General features: G+C 30.0%; 3 protein-coding genes across 3 annotated transcripts; all 3 read left to right on the forward strand.

Annotated features, from left to right (window-relative positions):
* Window positions 1-9,324: 9,324 nt before the first annotated feature.
* Window positions 9,325-9,564, forward strand: HELRODRAFT_152825 (hypothetical protein; the record flags this gene model as incomplete). The annotated part of the gene is made up of 1 exon (XM_009028788.1): window positions 9,325-9,564. A coding segment is annotated over one exon (240 nt), but the record flags the coding sequence as incomplete, so codon positions are not given.
* A 105-nt stretch (window positions 9,565-9,669) lies between these two features.
* On the forward strand, window positions 9,670-9,831 carry HELRODRAFT_148505 (hypothetical protein; the record flags this gene model as incomplete). The annotated part of the gene is made up of 1 exon (XM_009028789.1): window positions 9,670-9,831. A coding segment is annotated over one exon (162 nt), but the record flags the coding sequence as incomplete, so codon positions are not given.
* A 5,661-nt stretch (window positions 9,832-15,492) lies between these two features.
* On the forward strand, window positions 15,493-15,654 carry HELRODRAFT_148511 (hypothetical protein; the record flags this gene model as incomplete). Its single annotated transcript, XM_009028790.1, has 1 exon — window positions 15,493-15,654. A coding segment is annotated over one exon (162 nt), but the record flags the coding sequence as incomplete, so codon positions are not given.
* Window positions 15,655-19,775: the final 4,121 nt, after the last annotated feature.

Consider the following 19,775-nt stretch of genomic DNA (forward strand, 5'->3'; position numbering starts at 1 on the left):
ATATAATAATTTGTCGCTAGTTTGTACAAAAAATATAATTAAAAATTAAATTTTAACTTTTAAAATTTACAAAATTCTGCCACACCAAATATTCTCACAAAATTATTAAATTAATAACTATAATAAGTTATAACTATGAAACAGAAGACTTCTACGACATAAAAAGTAATAAGAATAATAATTTTTATTTATTTGTTAACTGGGGAAAGAGCGCGAACGCATTTTTCCTACTATCAAATAGTACACACCCGGGTTTTTGGTGTTAATTTAGAAATTTTCTATTTTTTTGAAACTCTCAGCTAAATTTTTAAATTATAACATGCAAGACAAGTTCTGGCTATCAGCAAATAACAATATCTGAGAAAAAACTAGAACAATTAATTTGGACTGGCGAATGTTTTTGAAAAATTCTCAATATTTTAACTGTTTGAGTCTCCTTAGCTTCATTATTTTTTCAAATTTACTAACAGCAAATATTCAACTATATGAAAACATACTTTAACAAATACTTCGTTTCGTTTATAGAGTTACCTCGATCAGTTAAAAGACCATGTTTCGTTTAGTTACGCGGTGCTTAGGAACTTGTCAAATGATTTTGAGTATGCAATCTTTCAAATGCAAACTCAAAAACATTCACAAGGTGTGTGCGGTTGATGTGGTGTTCGCAAATTGATATGTGAACAACTTTGCGTATACCAGAGCCGCATGACTAAGAACCAAATAACACTCAATTCTAAAAAACAACATACTGATTCAGACACAAAACAGTAATAGATATGCGTAGATCGGGAAGGCAATAAGTATTTTTGAGTTGTGCATAATATTGGAGCTACTAAAAACAGAAAACAGTTTTTTTCAAATATTTAAAATAGAATGATGCCACAGAATTTTATTCCATTTTGAACATTTCTCAAAAGTTATTCAGTAAAGAATGACAAACAACAGTTAAAAGCGTCTTTTACATTACACATTGCATTTAACTTGGTTAAATTTTTTACAATTCCATGAAAAATATTATGTAGAGCGCTGTTTTTAATTACAAAAAGATTGCTTTTCCTCACTCAACCTTTTTGTAGACGTAGCTATTTTCAGCTCTGTCTATGCTCTTTGCAGTAACTTATAAACGGTAAACGGTAGTTCAAAGAATTCCAATTTTAGTTTGACTATACATCCATCACCTCCAAATAAACATTTATAACAAAATAAACAATTCAGATTATGAATTCAATTTGGGCTATATTCAATAATTTTATATACCTAATTTCAAACTTGTAGATTAATTTGCAAACCTTAAAACTTATCAGCCGTTTATAAAATAACGAGCAATAGAATATACAAGAGGCGACCGTGTTTAAATACGAAAAATAAAAATTGCTTAAAATTGTTCACCAGTCGTAAAGTTTGATTTTGAAATTATTAATAAATTTTATTTTAATTAATTTGAAGTATTAAATTAAAACCGAATTGAAAAATTTATTTAAAAAAACTTTAAGTATTGATTAATTTGTAAATGTTTTAAAAAAGCACCATTAACAGTAAACTAAAAAGGTTCTTAATGACCGTTACAAAAGCGGTATCTAAACTTACCTTACACAGGAGATATCGTGATCAACAAGGCGGTTCTCCCAGAACGAGATCCAACCATTGCACTTTGGGTGGATTGGCTTCTGCGTTTACCCCAAATGTGGGTAAATAGGGTGTACATTTTCTGATAGTGGGGTAACTGCGTTCGCGCTTTTCCCTGATTTAGAATTCAAAGTTAAATTTGTGATTCAGATATGTAATTATATTGACTAAATTTGTAATTTTGTATTATTGAAACTTTAATTTTTTGTGTTCTACATCAGTAAAAATCTTTGGCATAGATATATGTTGAAAATATAAATTGTACATTATTCAAATTTTAACTGACTGTATTAATTAGGATTTAAATGATAAAGGTAACAAACAACAATATTTAAACTCTAGATACTTTTTTAAAACTTATTGTGAATGTATCATATTTGGCACTCGCTAGATACTATTGATATTAAATAATGTCACAAATTTTCTGGCACTTATTTTAAGCACTTATAATATATTCGTCAAACCTTCCTGAATCACCAAGATTTTTCAAAAAGTCAAAATATACGGTTTATAATAAAACAAAATAAATATTTATTGACAAGAGCACATGTTAATATTTGTTTACTTTTTAATTAAAAAATGTAACAATACGTTAAAAAGTTTATTCCATAAGGGGCAACTGTCCATAAATGATGTCACGCTTTTTTAGCGTTTTTTTGACCCTCTTCCCCCGTGTTCCTAACTGTCAAAAATCGACCAAACCCCCCAAAAAAGCATGTCACAAAACTTTACCCCTCGTCCCTCTTAGTGAAGATTCATTAAACAATGTAATTGTTCAATGCTTTTTATTTTTTATTGATATCAAAATAACAATGACAAGTTTATATGACAATCGTTTTGTATCTAAATGCTTTACCGCAGTTAAAATATAACGAATTAATATTAAACTTCTACACCTACACAGCGGTAAACTTTAACGCTGGCATTTAAATTTTACTCCTCCTTTAATTAATATTCATGAGCTATTTACTCACTTAAAAAATTTAATATTTATTTATGCGCATACATATGAAAAAAATTTATTTAAAAAAAAGTCACACTTGCGATACCCCCCCTCCCCTTGAAGTGAGACATCCTTTATGGGCGGCCCCTAATACATCTACCCTGGAAATTTTCGCTTGCTAGGTGCAAATCTTTAATTCAAGTTTCATAAATCTCATAAACATCATCTGAATATGAATTAATAACAATTGCACAAAAACCGTTTAAGAAGATCAGAAAAAAACTTTTGGTTTTGTTCATAACTGAAAAATTAAAAGGAGTCTTACTAAGATATGAAATATTCATTTTGTTGAAAAGAGTGCAAAAAAAATTATTTTAATTTGATCGCTAAAAAATGTATGATTTAAAAAACTTATATTAAGCACATTTTAATTATTATTATTAATGATATTATTTGTCTTATAAGTTTTAATACTAAAACTACAACAAAACTAGTCAAAAAAATATTCCAATTGATGTGGTCAATGAAACACCAGAAAATAACTTACTACAGACGTATGTAATTAACTATAACAGACAACGATTCATACTAACCTGGCACAGAAGATACCGCGATCAAGAAGGCGGTTCTTCCAGGACGAGATCTAACCATTGTACTGAGGTTGGATTGAACACTGCGATTACCCAAAATGAGGGTAACTCGGGTGCATAATTTATGTGTGTGTGGAAATGCGTTCGCGCTTTTCCTCCAATTTATAAGATAAATTTAGATATTTGATGGTTTTGATTTATACATTTTTAAATATCTTAGTACAAATTGTGCAATATAAAATTAACTCAATTTGTTCATAAATGTATTTATTTACAAACTTTTCTGCAGACGCCATAAAACATTCTGACTGACCAACTTCTAAAGTCACTTGTAATAGCAAAAATTAAACCGCAACAAATTCTTGAATAGAAAATGTCTACAGTGGTTTATTTTTATAAAAAATATTCATAGTATCCTGTCTATCGAATCAGAGGCGCTAAATAGTTGGCATCCTTTATAAGGGTGTTTGGGCGGTATTAAAATCTGTTGGAATGACAACAGTCCAGTAACTATAGCCTCAAACATGCAAGGAGTGTATCCAATTGAAAAAACAAAGCGGTGGTCATCAGCATTAAAAAAGTCAATTGAAATTGAACAGCCTGCAGCTGTGAAACATTATATATATATATATAAATATATATAAATATATATGTATATATATGTATATATTTGTTCAAAAAATCCACCGACGATTCAGCATTAACAAGTTTTAATATGGGCACATATGGGTTAAATAAGATGACGTCTAAACTGTTTTTTTTGTTTAAATTTTGAATTTAAATTTATTTCCTGTTTGAACAAATTGTATTGCTTTTAAACTATATTGTATAATAAATTTTATATTTCGATAAAGCGCCTAGTTAAAATATTAATTTAACTCACTTTTAAAAATATTTCAATTGTAAATTTGAAAACGTTTGATATATCAGCAAATAACAGTTACAAGTCTAGCTGTTAGCAAATTTTTGTCACTAAAACTTATGTTTGGTTGTCTGGTTTTCATCACCTCAGCAGCTTTTTGTGATTTATAAAAAACAGCAACATCAAAAACTTAACAAAAGTTATTTACAATGAATAAATTTTTAAATAAACATTGCCAACAATTTTCAATAACGTTTACAACTTTAGCAGACAAAAATTCCAACTAAAAAAATTTTGTTTTTGTAACAATATAAAAATCACACTTGGCACAGGAGTATCCGTGATCACAAAGGCGGTGTCTTATTTGCTTTACTATAGCTATAGTTAGTTAAGAAAAATTTTAATTGATAAACTAAAAAATTGTAAGCAAAAATTTAACTAGAAGAAATTTAAAAGGAGACCGTCTCATCACACAGATCATCCCAGGTGTTTACTACTGTACCTCTGAAGAATCTTTGCTTGACGGCACATTCTATTTTTTGGAAAGCTTGTATCTGTGGCCTCGTAATACTATTCTATTTTCCAGTTGAAAAAATCTGGTAAACGGTGTTTCTTCTTTCTTGGTAATCTATTTGTATTCCTCTCCTCTGCATCTTTTTGTTTCCAGTGTTGTCAAACCACATTCTTTCAACCTATCTTTGTATTCAAGATTTTCAAGTCCTCTGATCATCTTTGTTGTTCTCCGCTGTACTTTCTACAAAATGTCCTTGTCCTTTTGCAGATCTGGACTCTAAGCTTGAGCACAGAATTTAAGATGTGATCGAAATAAGGTTTTGTATAGATTTAGAATGATCGACGTTTCTAAAAAAATTATTTCTCTGTATAATTTGTTCGTTCACTTTTCATTTTTTATGAACAACTTTTGTTTGTAAAGTTTTACAAAAATAAAATATTTTACTTCCTTATATTTTTTCAAACTTTAATCTTGTACGCCACCAAAACTAATGGTTTTCACCTAGCAATAATCAACAGATTAACAAACGTAAGATCAGTTAGAGAAATAAGCACGGATTCAAGAGGTTCGTAAAAGGATGTTGAATCCGGAGAAACAATGCTTTAGTTTCATCGAACATGTCTAAGTTTGTGATAAATATCATATAAAAATATGACACCTATATAACACACCAATCCAACAAGAAATTCAACTTTGCGAAAAAGTCCTGCAGGTATGTCATGTTTAAATATTTTGAGTTTGTTAGCTTTTGTTGTTTAACAAATTTTACATCGTTCAGAATTTCGTCACTAGTTTGTATTTCTTCTAATGAGATTAAACATATTCATATAAGAAATCATTTTGCTAACAACAACATTTAATGTAGTGAAAATGTTGCTTACCAGTCTTTTGAGAGTGAAGACGAATTTGAACTTTTGTTAACAGCATTCAATAATTTGCTAGAATTTTTAGCACATGAAATTAAAGAGGCAACAGTTAATGATAATGAAATGGAAGAAGATGAAACTGAAAAGATGGAAGAAGAATCAACAAATGTTGAAAAATTGAAAAAGAAGAAGCCGAACAAATGGACTGAGTACATTGGCTACAACAGTTGCATCAAACAGCGCATGAAATTAAAGAGGCAACAGTTAATGATAATGAAATGGAAGAAGATGAAACTGAAAAGATGGAAGAAGAATCAACAAATGTTGAAAAATTGAAAAAGAAGAAGCCGAACAAATGGACTATACACTGAGTACATTGGCTACAACAGTTGCATCAACCCCAGCTCTTTCTACATTAGCCACAAACATCGAGCGAAAAAAGTGTAGCACAACATTAACTAAAGTTCCAACCACGACAACGCCAAACAACGTTCCTAAATTCATATCAAAGTCGATATGGATAAGTAATTTAGATTAAACGGTAGAACAACGGTGAACGAATTGGAAACACATTTTGATATTTTGTGCTATTGCCAAAGCCACAATCCTTTTCGATAAATCAAGCGAAGAACCAAAAATTATTTACCAATGTTGAATTTATGAATACTATTTCTTCGAATCTTGCGTTGAAGTTTAACACTTCGTTTTTGCGAAAACAACAAATTAAGATTCACAGAACAAGAAGAAACACGCATAGACCGGTAGCTACAAAAACAGCAACACCAACTTCTCCTACCACTGCATTGTTCAAATTCATGAGTACCACCGCTAAAATAATCATGGCCACAACCACATCAAGCAAATCGGAATATGATGAACGGTAGATATTGATTTGTAATGTCGATCGTGTGACAGCGTTGAACGAACTTGAGTTGTATTTCCAAATTTGCGGTGATATTCTCAGAGCTTCAATCCTATTCAATAAACTAAGCAAAAACTCAATTGCTTATATCGAATTCACAAATGCTCGTCAGCCAAACTCGCTTTGGCGTTGAATGATATCGTCTAAGGAGGCCAACAGATCAAAATAAAGACCAAAAACCGTCACGTGTCAGCAGAAAACAAATGGAAATGCCTCAGCAACTGCTTACACCACTACATCATTACAAAACCACAGTGATAAAAAAATCAGAAATCGACAAAAGGTCGATATGGATAGGCAACGTAAATTGCAGTAAAACAAATATTTATTTATACAATCACGTGCACATGTGCACGCACAATTTAAAAAAAGTTATATGAGACTAAACTTAGAAAACAATTGATAAAAAGTTAAACAAATATGTATATCGTGCAATAAAAATAACTTAAGAATATTTCGAATGTTAACAACAACTCAAACTAATATAAAAATATACATAAGTACACACACAGACCAAACACACACACACAGACCAGACATACACACACACAAATTCAAACATTCATATGCAGATGTCCACACACATATACATACAATTCATGAAAATAGTATTACTTTTAAGAATGAACAGAAAACAAATTATAAAAACTTGAACAAAGAAACTGCAATTTGCGTTGCCTATCCATATCTACTTTTGTCGATTCCTATACCGTTTATTTTAAAATATTCCAATTTGTTTTCAACAAATCAAAACGGTACACACACACGCATAGACATTATTAAAAGTATTTCACACTCCTTTCATTACCATTGTTAAGCCATAATAGACATAATTATCAACACGTTTATTGTCACCGAATTCGTGTGTTAAGCAATTTTAATATTTTTAATGATTGACGAGAATTAAATATTTATAATAAACACTTCAGTGTGGAGTAGTAATTTAATTTCGAAAGATTTTAAACATATCAGTGTGAAGAATTTAATTTTTGAAAAATTATGAAGATAATATAGAAATCTTGTTTATTGCAAAACATTAATAATTGTTCAACGTAAAAAAATTTAACTGTTCCATATATTTTCAAATGTTTTCAAAATGGATTCGCTTCGCTATCCTGCACAACAAAAAAAAACCTCAAACGTCAGAAATTTAAAAGTTTGTCTTGTATTCGTATCGATATAAATTGAAAAAAAAACGATCGGTTAAATTCTGACTTTAAAAAGATTTAAATTAAAATTGCTCAATCATTTAAAAAGCTAATAATATTTTACGCGTTTAGATTTGTGCCTCATTTGAACTTTCTCCAGCATGCAGCAGCGCATAATGTTATCCTATTTGTCAAAATCATCATCTTCACTAGCATCATCCTTATCATCATCTTCTTCATATTGCTTTTTGAAAGAAAAAATCTCACCAGAAATTTTTTGTGCCTTAGAGAGAATAAAGCTTCTTGAAAGTTGAAAAGTGAAGAATATTCTCTACCCACGTGTCACCCATCATTAGTTTACAAATAATTTTATTTTATAAGAATCACAATTATTAAATTATTTTACACTATTATGATTATTCAACTCTACCTTAATTCCCATCGCAAAAATTATCACTTTACAACTAATTATCAACAAGACTCAATTTTATCTGATCATCAAATAAATTAAAGACATTAATTCGTTGGGATGAGGACCCAATTAGTCCGTAGCGAATAGTGTAACAATATTGTTCTTGATTAACATGAAAGAACACAAATCAACAATTAAGGCGGTTTAAGAAATAACTGAACTTTTTAGATTAGAAGAAATTTTGTGAGAAGTTTTATAATTTGTTTCAAAAATGAACAGAAATTTAATATCAGATTGAAAAGAGAGTGTTTTAAACTGATCCAAAAATGGAAAGTCTCAGGTTGTCAAAAACACTTGCCGATAAGATGTCAAAAATACTTGTCATTTATTAAAGTTTGACACTTTGTGGCATGATTTTGACAGGTAAGTTAGAATATTTGTGACACTTAGTGACTCTATGTAAATTGACAGCAAAGAATTCATACTATACAGCGAAACAAAGGAAGGAGTTTCATGTCCATGCAGCAACAAGTCTACATAAAGAAGTTGATTTAGGGACGGAGTTCATTCCACTCCATCTACCCGAGCGAACAACATCAACATCCATCTGCCTAGAAAATATTTGCAATTTTTAAACCCGTTGGCTAATTGAAACAAATTGACTTATATTTTAAATTCAACAATGGAGTTAAACAACAACGGAAACAACGCTTGTGATTTGAGTTTTAATATCGATACCGAGTTGAATGGGTTGAACGATTCCAACGAGTTTTTAGATTTGGCTAATTTTATAAATGGTATCGGCAGCAATGAAAGTTTTGAGCGATTTCTTTCAGATGAACTTACCGGCACAAATCAACAGAACAACGATCGAAACTTGAATGTTCATCATAGTACTAGCGAAATGACAACAAATATCAATTTTGGTGACGAAAGCCAAAATTTAATAAATCTGGAGAGTGGAAACGTCAATGTTCTTTTCGCACCTACCAATCAACCCATTCATTCCACACCAAAAAAACAACAAACATCTACCTGTTCCACTCTGACCGAGCCATTTGAGTGTACCCTCACACCCATAAAACAATCAACTACTGATTCCACAACAGCCAATCTATCAACAACTCCTTATCCAACACCCAACAATCAACAAACCATTGATTCCACTTCTATCCAACCGACTTTAAATCATTTTTCGCCATCCCAACCAGCTACAAACTATTCTACTTTTTTAAATTGTTCAACACCTAGTCAACTCCTTTCGATATATTCTAAACCTATCCAGACATCAACGCATTATAGAACACCAAATCAGCAAACAACACTTTATTTCAAACCATTACTCCAAGTATCTACGTATTGTTCTATAAACATTCAGACATCTTTTTATTCTGCGTTGTCTTCCAATTCTTCCAATTCTACTCCAATCCAATCATCAACGTTTTATAGCTCACCTAACCAGCAATCAACATATTTCACTCCAAATCAAAAATCAACTTTTTATTTCACTCCAAATCAACAATCCACCTTCTATTCCACTCCAAATCAACAATCACCTTTTTATTTCACCCCAAATCAACAATCAACTTTTTATTTCACGCCAATCCAACAACGGACGCATTGTCCCACACTAAATCAACATGCAGCCACTCCTTTCCAACCCAACCAACAGCTGACAACAGCTTACGCTACTACAACCACACCGACCACGTCAACCACGACATCAATTACAAGTGTCGATATCTCTCAAGAAAACAAAACGTCCCAATATGGACAAAATCGTGTATATCTGTCTAACGAGAGAACAGCTATACTTGAACAATATTACCAGAGTCACATAACCTTTCCGTATCCGGATCGAGAAACGAGAGAATCTCTTGCCAGTCAGTGTGGGATCTCTCATTTGCAAGTTACCAAATGGTTCAGTAACAGAAGGAACAAAGACAAAAATACAAGAGAGTTGTCTGAAATTGTCAACGTAAGAAGAAAACAAATTTAATTCATTACATGCTTCTGTGTATATAGTTTTGTTAATAGTATTTTTTTCTTATTAGTTATATATTTTTTTAAATAATAGTGAATTATTTCATTTTATTATTTCAGAACATTTTTGTGTGATAATATTTTAATGTTTATAGTTTTTTTAATTAGTGATGTCACTTTATATACAAAGATATTTTTACATTCAATTCAGATTTCTTACATTATTATCTGATTACCGTTTTTATATTTCATTGAATGAACTTTTTTTATTTAAAATTTTTTGTTTTTAATTTTACTTTGTGAGCTCGTATTGGCAAACTTTATAAATAAATTTTTGTGATGCAATAATTTTCGTTTCGTTTAATTTGTACATTTTCGAGGTTACATCAATGAAATATTAAAATGTTTATGACTCGCTCTTTTGAAATTGGTGGTGTTAAATATGACGTAACAACACTGAAACATAAAATGATCTTCATTGTGACATTTAATTATCAAAATTAAAAATAAATAATCTCTCATCTAGCATCGTTCCACCTTTCGATTCTCCGTAAGTATCTGCTACTGAAAAAAATTCTCTTTTGAATCGATGAAACATATCATTAGCTGGCAACAAATAAAAATAAATAAACGTGTGCTACATAAGTAAGAAAATATGAAAATAGTTTTCCTAGTTTATCCTACAAAAGATATTAATAATAAAAAAAAATATTTTCGCTTGCTCTCCTTGTAGTTACCTTGGTTTGGCGACCTTCAAATTATTCATTTAACGTCAACGCCACGTCATAGAATCAACGTTCATGAATTTTAAGTCGGCAAACCTTTCTGGTTTACAGTTGTACTTACTTTTTACTATAACCCGTAACTTTTCAAATGTTTTTTTTCAATTCATTCTCAGTAGTTTTATAATCCAGGCTGCTAATCCATATCGATCTTCAGGCAATGTAAAAACATTTGTCTGTGCACCACTCGCTAAAAATAAATACGTGCAGAAAGCTCCCTTCCATTAGGTGTTAACTAAAACAAAATTTGAACTAAAAAATATTTAGTTTAACGAAAGGTGAATCCAGTTGAATACATTTTTCATTTCTAAGCAAAGACTAATTTGACTTATTTTAGGGTGTAAATTAGTGTAAACAAATATAAAAAAAATTTAGTTTATGAAGTCAATAACTAAAAAAGAAATAACTAAGCATATAATATAAGAATTTGACAATGGTGATGTAATATAAATTTGATTAATGGATTTCGGGAGAGGTTTTGGCTAAATTACTTCTTTATGAAAAATTTTTATTTTTTATTAGCACAAAAACATATAAATTTTACTAATTGCTGTTTAAAAAAATGTTTAAAATCTATTACACAATTTCTAATTTGAGAGGAACCACAACCAGCCACAAACATCGTGTATGGATGCGTGCTAAACGACGCAACATACACGAAGCATGTGACTGGCGGTGGTCTTTTTGTCATGTTTTTTGTTTGTAAAAATTAATTTAATTATAATTAAGCTACTACATATAATGTTAACAATAATGGGTAAGTAATTTCTCGTTTCATTTCAATTACCAAACTTTACAACTTTTTATACACTAATAATCAACACACATAAGTCACCAATTATATTCACATATCATTATTTCTTTTACATGAACTGTTTTGAGTTATTTAACGTTGAGCCAGTCAATTTCTCAGAAGCAGAAAGGATTTCCCAAAGACAAATATAAATAAATAAATATAAATAAATAATGGGCTTAAACGTTAGTAATATATGCCCATATCAAAATAGCATTAGAAGGTAACAAAAAGCAATCAAACGACAACTTCAATTTTATGTTGTTCGTTCAGTAACCGTTGTAGCATAGTGAAGGGAGGGCAATATAACAATATCAAATAAAAAACAACTTTCCTAATCAAAGTAAAATACAAATTATAATCTTAACATTTTTAACTAAATAGAACCCCCAAATTGTTCTGGTTTCGATATTAATTTTATGAGATAAATTATGACAAATTTTGAGAACTGGTTTATAAGAAAATTTAAAATTAAAAAAACAAACAAATTTGATCAATGGAGCTTGGTTACCGATGGTTCTTTTCAAGTTTATGTTGTGAGTGTATCCTTTGTCATATTGCTCAAATAAAAAAAATTGAAAACTTCTCACGACTTTTCATACTTAATTTTTGATATGTCTTACTTCACTTTCCAATTTTCTACGTAAATTTTTATTAACTTCATGGTTCAATTTGTGAGTGTACCGTATCTGAAAGTAAAATGTTAACAATATTTTTCGTTACTTCTCTTATTTGTTACTAGTACACTACTTTTCAACCGTTACCTTGGCAAGAAAACAATGGTGCAACTTTGCTGTTTTCATTATTAATCACATGTTGCGAAGCACAAAATCTGTCGGAGCCAGTGTTCGAAAACAGGCTAAAAAAGGATCAAAATGGTTGCGAAACATGTTCCAGCGTCAATCCTAGGAAGGATGTGATATGCTAACTTGTCAGCGATGTACAAACAACATGCTCACACCATTGACAACATCCAAGTTTTTTATGTTGCAAACAATTATCAATAGTTGAAGAGACTGCTTATTTTTAGTTTCTTTTATCTTGATGACGTTGGAATAATAGTTGAAATAATAAAAATAGTGATAAAATATTGGAAAAAATTACAACAAAAAGTTGTTTGTATATGTATCAACCCACCTGCGGTTATTGTGCGAGCATAAAAACTGTTACTTCAGCTTAATCAAGTTTGATACACATTAGATCAATTTCTTTAAATTATCGCAATTATGAATCTTATCATAATTATTATTGTCATCATGATACATACTCATCATCAAACTTGTCGTCGCAATCTTTATCATCAACATCCTTTCTGCGAAATAGAAATTATTAAACTTTATCTGAATAAAAGTTAAATTATTAAAAAATTAATTTTCAATATTCTAATAATAAAGAAAGTTTTGTTCATATGTTATGTAATTAAGTTTCTCAAAATTGTACATTGAATAATGAACCAATAAAAATAATATAAGAGCCACAACTAATTATTAAAATAATTATAACCTAATCATTAAGAAAATTATCAATGTAATCGTTATAACTTTATAATTAAATAATTATGACTTGTGTCAAATTATCACTTTGGATCACTTTTATTGATTATTGATTAATAAGATAATAGATAATTGTTTCATTTTATTCAATTTATAAATCTATATGGTGCCTTAGAAAGAATAAAGCTTCTTGAAAGTTGTAAAGTGAAGAATATTCTCTACGCACGTGTCACCCATCATTAGTTTGCTAATAATTTTATTTTATAAAAAACACCATAACTAAATTATTTTATACTATTATGATCATTCAATTCTACCTTAATTTCAATCGCAAAAATTAATTTACAACTAATTATCAACAGGATTCACTTTCATTTGATCATCAGATAAATTTATATTAATATTTGAACGGTGAAGATTTTGAATTATTTGGGGTGTGGACCCAATTTGTCCGTAGCAAATAGTGTCACAATATTTTTTTTTGCTTAACATGAAAGAACACAAACCATCAATCAATTTAAGAAATAACTGAACTTTTTGGATTAGAAGAAATTTTGTGAAACATTTTATAATTTGTTTCAAAAATTAACCAACATTTAATATCAGAATGAAAAGAAAGTGTTAAAAACTGATCCAAAAATCGATAGATTAAAGTTGCCTTGTCGATAAGTTGTCAAAAACACATGTCACTTATTAAAATTTGACACTTTGTGACAAGATTTTGACAAATCTATATTGGGCCCTAGAGATCATAAACTTCATGAAAGTTGTAAAGTGAAGAATATTCTCTACGCACGTGTCACCCATCATTAGTTTGCTAATAATTTTACTTTATAAAAAACACCATAACTAAATTATTTTATACTATTATGATCATTCAATTCTACCTTAATTTCCATCGCAAAAATTATCACTTTACAACTAATTATCAACAGGATTCACTTTCATTTAATCATCAGATAAATATTTCTCTCTATCCACTAAAGTTAATATTTGAACGGTGAAGATTTTGAATTAGTTGGGATGTGGATCCAATACTTTTTGGATTAGAAGAAATTTTGTGAAACATTTTATAATTTGTTTCAAAAATTAACCAACATTTAATATCAGATTAAAAAGAAAGTGTTAAAAACTGATCCAAAAATCGATAGATTAAAGTAGCCTTGTCGATAAGTTGTCAATAACACATGTCACTTATTAAAGTTTGACACTTTGTGACAAGATTTTGACATGTCAGACAGAATATTTGTGACACTTAGTGACTCTTTTTAAGTTGACAGCAAAGAATTAATAGTTTGCTAGGAAACAAAAGAAGGAGTTTCATGTCCATGCAGCAACAAGTCAATATAAAGAATTTGATTGTAGACGGAGTTCATTCCACTCCATCTACTCGAGCGAACAACATCAACATCCATCTGCCTAGAAAATATTTGCAATTTTTAAACCCGTTGGCTAATTGAAACGAATTGACTTATATTTTAAATTCAACAATGGAGTTAAACAACAACGGAAACAACGCTTGTGATTTGAGTTTTAATATCGATACCGAGTTGAATGGGTTGAACGATTCCAACGAGTTTTTAGATTTGGCTAATTTTATAAATGGTATCGGCAGCAATGAAAGTTTTGAGCGATTTCTTTCAGATGAACTTACCGGCACAAATCAACAGAACAACGATCGAGACTTGAATGTTCATCAAAGTACTAGCGAAATGACAACAAATATCAATTTTGGTGACGAAAGTCAAAATTTAATAAATCCGGAGAGTGGAAACGTCAATGTTCTTTCCAAAGATACCCAGCAACCCATTCATTCTACACCAATCAAACAACCAACCGCAATCTGTTCCACTCTGACCGAGCCATTTGCATGTAACCTCACATCCATCAAACAATCAACTACTGCATCCACAACAGCCAATCTATTAACAACTCCTAACCCGACACTAAACAATCAACAAACCATTGATTCCACTACTATCCAACCGACTTTGAATCATTCGTCGCCATCCCAACCAGCCACAAACTATTTTACTATTTCATATTGTTCAAAACCCAGTATAAGGCCTTTGATAAAGCCTATCCAGACATCAACGCAATATAGAGCACCAAATCAGCAAACAACACTTTATTACACACCATCACTCCAAGTGTCTACATATTTGTCTAAAAACAATCAGACATCTTCTTTGTATTCTACGCCTATACAACCATATACACACAAACATCTGTCTTCGTTGTCTTCTAACCCTACACCAATCCAATCATCAACGTTTTATAGCACACCTAACCAGCAATCAACATATTTCACTCCAAATCAAAAATCAACTTTTTATTTCACCCCAAATCAACAATCACCTTTTAATTCCACGTCAATCCGACAACGGACGCATTGTCCCACACTAAATCAACATGCAGCCACTCCTTACCAACCCAACCAACAGCTGACAACAGCTTACGCTACTACAACCACACCGACCACGTCAACCACGACATCAATTACAAGTGTCGATATCTCTCAAGAAAACAAAACGTCCCAATATGGACAAAATCGTGTATATCTGTCTAACGAGAGAACAGCTATACTTGAACAATATTACCAGAGTCACATAACCTTTCCGTATCCGGATTGTGAAACGAGAGAATCTCTTGCCAGTCAGTGTGGGATTTCCCAATCCCAAGTCACCAAATGGTTCAGTAACAGAAGGAACAAAGACAAAAATACTCGAGAATTTTCTGAAATTGTAAACGGAAGAAGAAAACAAATTTAAATCATTCCATGCTTCTCTGTATATAATTTTGTTGAAAGTATTTTTTTCTTATTAGTTATATATTTTTTTAAATAATGGTGAATTATTTCATTTTATTATTTTAGACCATTTTTGTGTGATAATTTTTCTGTGGTATATAATTTTGTTGATAAATATGTGATAGTAATTTTCCTTATTAATTATATATTTTTTTAATAATTGTGTAATTAATTCATTTTATTATTTTAGACTTTCTATTTCGTGTTGTAAGTTTTTTTACGACGATATTTTTACAATCCATTTTGATTTGTCACTCTATTACCTGATTAACGTTTTTATATTTCAATGAATAAATTTTTTTATTTAATATTTTTTTAATTAATTTTGTGAGCTCGTATTGGAAAATTTTATAAATAAAATTTTGCGATGCAATTTATTTCAAGATTGTTAGAGTAATTTCTTTTCGCTTAATTCGTACATTTTCGAAGTTTTCAAACTTAAAGGTCGATGTTTTCAAAATGAGGTTAGACTAATGAAATTATTAAAATGTTTGGGACTCGCTCTTTCGAAATTGGTGGTGTTAAATATGACTTAACAACACTGAAACATCAAATGGTCTTCATTGTGACTTAAAATTATCAAAATTAAAAATTAATTAATTTCTTGTCAAGCAACGTTGAACGTTTTGATTCTCAGTAATTATCTGCAACTGAAATAATTTCTCTTTTGAAACGATGAAAATTATCTTCAGCTGGCAACAAATAAAAGTAAATAAACGTGTGTTAAGTAAAAATATATAAAATAATTTTCCTAAAAGTAATTAGAAATAAAATAAATAGTTTCACTTGCTCTCCTTGGCGACCTTCAAATTAAAATTTATTTAACGTCAACGCCACGTCATAGAATCAACGTTCATGAAATTTTAATTAGGCAAACACTTTTGGTTTACAGTTGTACTTATTTCTTACGATATCACGTAACTTTTCAAATGTTCTTTCAACTCATTCACAATAGTTTTATAATCCAAGTTGCAAATCCATATCGGTTTTCAGTCGATTTCCGATTTGACATCAGATGTTGAAGTTGTGACTTCAGTTGACGACATGACGTCTGCGGCTGAAAGAGCAGTAATAGAAGTTGATATCGCAGCTCTTTTAGGCACTGTGCTTAGCGAATCATTCCCCGGTTTCGCTACTTCATTCTTAACCGTTTTTTCTTTTTTGCTTCCACTTTCAACTCTTGAGCCCTTTCTATATCATTCTCTAATTGGTCCATGATATCGTTTAATGTAGCTGGCTGCAATTCCTTTTCACATAACTTGCATATTCATTGCTGGAATGTTCAATTCTTTTGGTAGTAGACATTTTTTTTAGTAATATTCCAAAAATTATTTTATTCATTATTTATTACAAGTTTAATTAAAATTTAAAATTTATTATGAATTTTAAGACGAATCTCTATTAATATGCTGTTCAAAATTGATAATAGTTCAAGAAAATTATTTTTATTTTGACCATGTTACTATATTTGGCCATATTTTGGGCGACACGCTTAAGGAGCCTGGCATTGCTGATGCGGTGTTTGTCCGTGTTCAAACGAAAAGAGATCCCCGCCTTTCACTTGCAAAAGTGTTGATTTGTCTATATTTCTACACTGAGTGTTTGTTGTATTAACGTCTGAGGACTATCTTGAAGAGAAAAATAACAATAATAATAAAAATATTGCAACTGGAGAAGTAGAGTAGGGATGAAAAGATGCAGTTGTATCCTAAAAATTAGTTTGCCTTTTCTATTTGGGTGCTGTCTTCTTATTTTTTTTCATTCCTAATAAGAAAATTCTTTTAATTTCTTTTTGTTGTAGTTGTCAAAAGAAAGACCAGAATTCTAATTCTATTTCCAAATCCTCAACAGAGGTTTGCGAAAGAGAAGCGAATAACGATGGTAATCTTTGTTGCAGTGTCATGTTGTCAGGTTTCTCAAAATTGTAAATGGAATAATTTCTTCATATGCGTTTCACCCAAATGATCAAACAATAATATTTATATTACAAACTCACCTTTGTTAATTTAATTAAGAATTTTTATTATTATCATAATAACAAAATATTTTAATTCGCGTGTTTGTTTGATGTCTGAGGTTTCTTGTTCTTTGAAGTTTGCCCCTTTGTGAGGCGTTCGTTTGTCCATTCGTCTGATATAAGTGATGTTCATGTTGAGTTTACTCTTTTGTTGACTAATTTTTATTGAGTTGACGTTGTTTCTTCGATGATATTAAGTTGATTTTGCTGTAATTTGTGATATGTTATTGCTATCAATAATTTTTTAAATGTCATTTTCATTGTTGACATTTTTTCTATTCTTTAGTATGCACCTCTGGCTGTCAAATAAAGATTTGCGTACACGTTTCAAGGTAGTTTGAAAATGTTTCAATCCCATTGAACAAATGTTAACAATTAAAGCTGCATTTTCGTAGACTGGCAAATATTTCAAATAAAGTAAAAATATAAAAAAATAACTATTAACATTTAGTTAACTAATAATCATTGATAAAATCCTCTACAAGTATCAATGAAACTTTTTCAATTTTGAGTCAAAAATTACTGAGATTTACTTGCCAGTACCAGAAGGGACCAAATCTCCACCAGAAAAAATGTATTGAACACCATGAGCATATTGTATCAACGAGCGGGTGAAAATATTTAGGAAAAATGGTTAAGTTAGAACATAGTTTATTTAATTATCTACTCTTTTTCTCTTTTTATAATTTTATTCATGACTTAAGCAACCAAATAAATCAATTTATGAAATGTGAAACTTGAAAATCAAAGTTATTGAATTGTTGTTAGGAATAAAATCATTAAAAGCAATCTTTTTTCAATTAAAATGACGAACTGCAACGTAAAAACCTAAACTTTCAAATATAAACAAAAAAAATGAATATTTTAATTTTACTGATAGCTTTATTGTTGAAACTTTTTGCAAGTAAAAATAATAAAATTTGATCTGAAGAAATTTGTGAACATTTTTTGTCAATTTGAAAACTTTACAAAACCGCAGAGAAATCTCTTCAAGAAGAGTTCGACTTACTGTACTACGATGAGAGAAACAAACAACTCAACACCGATGGCTTCAACACACAGGTGGTTATAATTTTTCCAATTTTATTCAGTCACACCGCCTGCCTTTAAAATTAAAGTTATAGAAAAATATGACCATGTTATTAGACAGGCAAATGGATTTGTGCTTTGTAAAAATTCTAGAACAATTTATACGTAACTTTTAGATAATTTTCTTTTTAACGAGCTGAAAATAAACGCTCATTCAACAACAGAACTGATGCAAGAGACAATTATTCAATGAAAAAGTTAAAAAATCATTTCCAATTTTGACTTGATTTTCAAGATTTAGTTCGCCTTGTTTGTGTAAATTTTGTATGACTCTTCTGATGCGACAAATGTTCGTCAGAGAGAATGCAGATAACAAATTTGTGAAACAAATTTTTGCAATAAACCGTGTCAGGGAGGTCACCTATATTATAATTAAAAGTTGAGCGCTATGACATTTGTTTCGGGAGATAAGGGGCGATAAAAGAACGGAACGAGGAGAGATTGGAACGAATATAGAACGTTGTTGAACGAGCGAATTGAATATTGTGAAAACGAATTTGGAATGAATATTGTGAAAACAAATTTGAATAAATATTATTTGAAATTAAATTTATTTAATAAATTTAATACAAAAACGTTGAATTGAATAGAATATTGTTAAAATATTGCCAAAACGGATAAAACAATATTAAACTAATATATAAAAATAATCTTAAGAAATTTTGAACGATAAAAATATTCAATATGTTATTATAATGTTCTGTTGCCGAATTAAATTATAATTTCTGTTGATTGTCTAGTTTCATTGATCTTGATTATTGACGTTATATTAGTGACGAACCTGACATCTGGCGCAGTCGACAGGGTAACTAGGCAGGTCTACTATCAACAGAAAAAAAAAGGAGAAGGAAAAAAAAAAAAAATTTTTTTGAGAATATTGATTATATCATTACAATATAATGGATAAATTGGCAGAAATTAAAAAA

The sequence above is a fragment of the Helobdella robusta genome (assembly GCF_000326865.2).
Source record: "Helobdella robusta unplaced genomic scaffold HELROscaffold_58, whole genome shotgun sequence".
NCBI lineage: Eukaryota > Metazoa > Annelida > Clitellata > Rhynchobdellida > Glossiphoniidae > Helobdella > Helobdella robusta.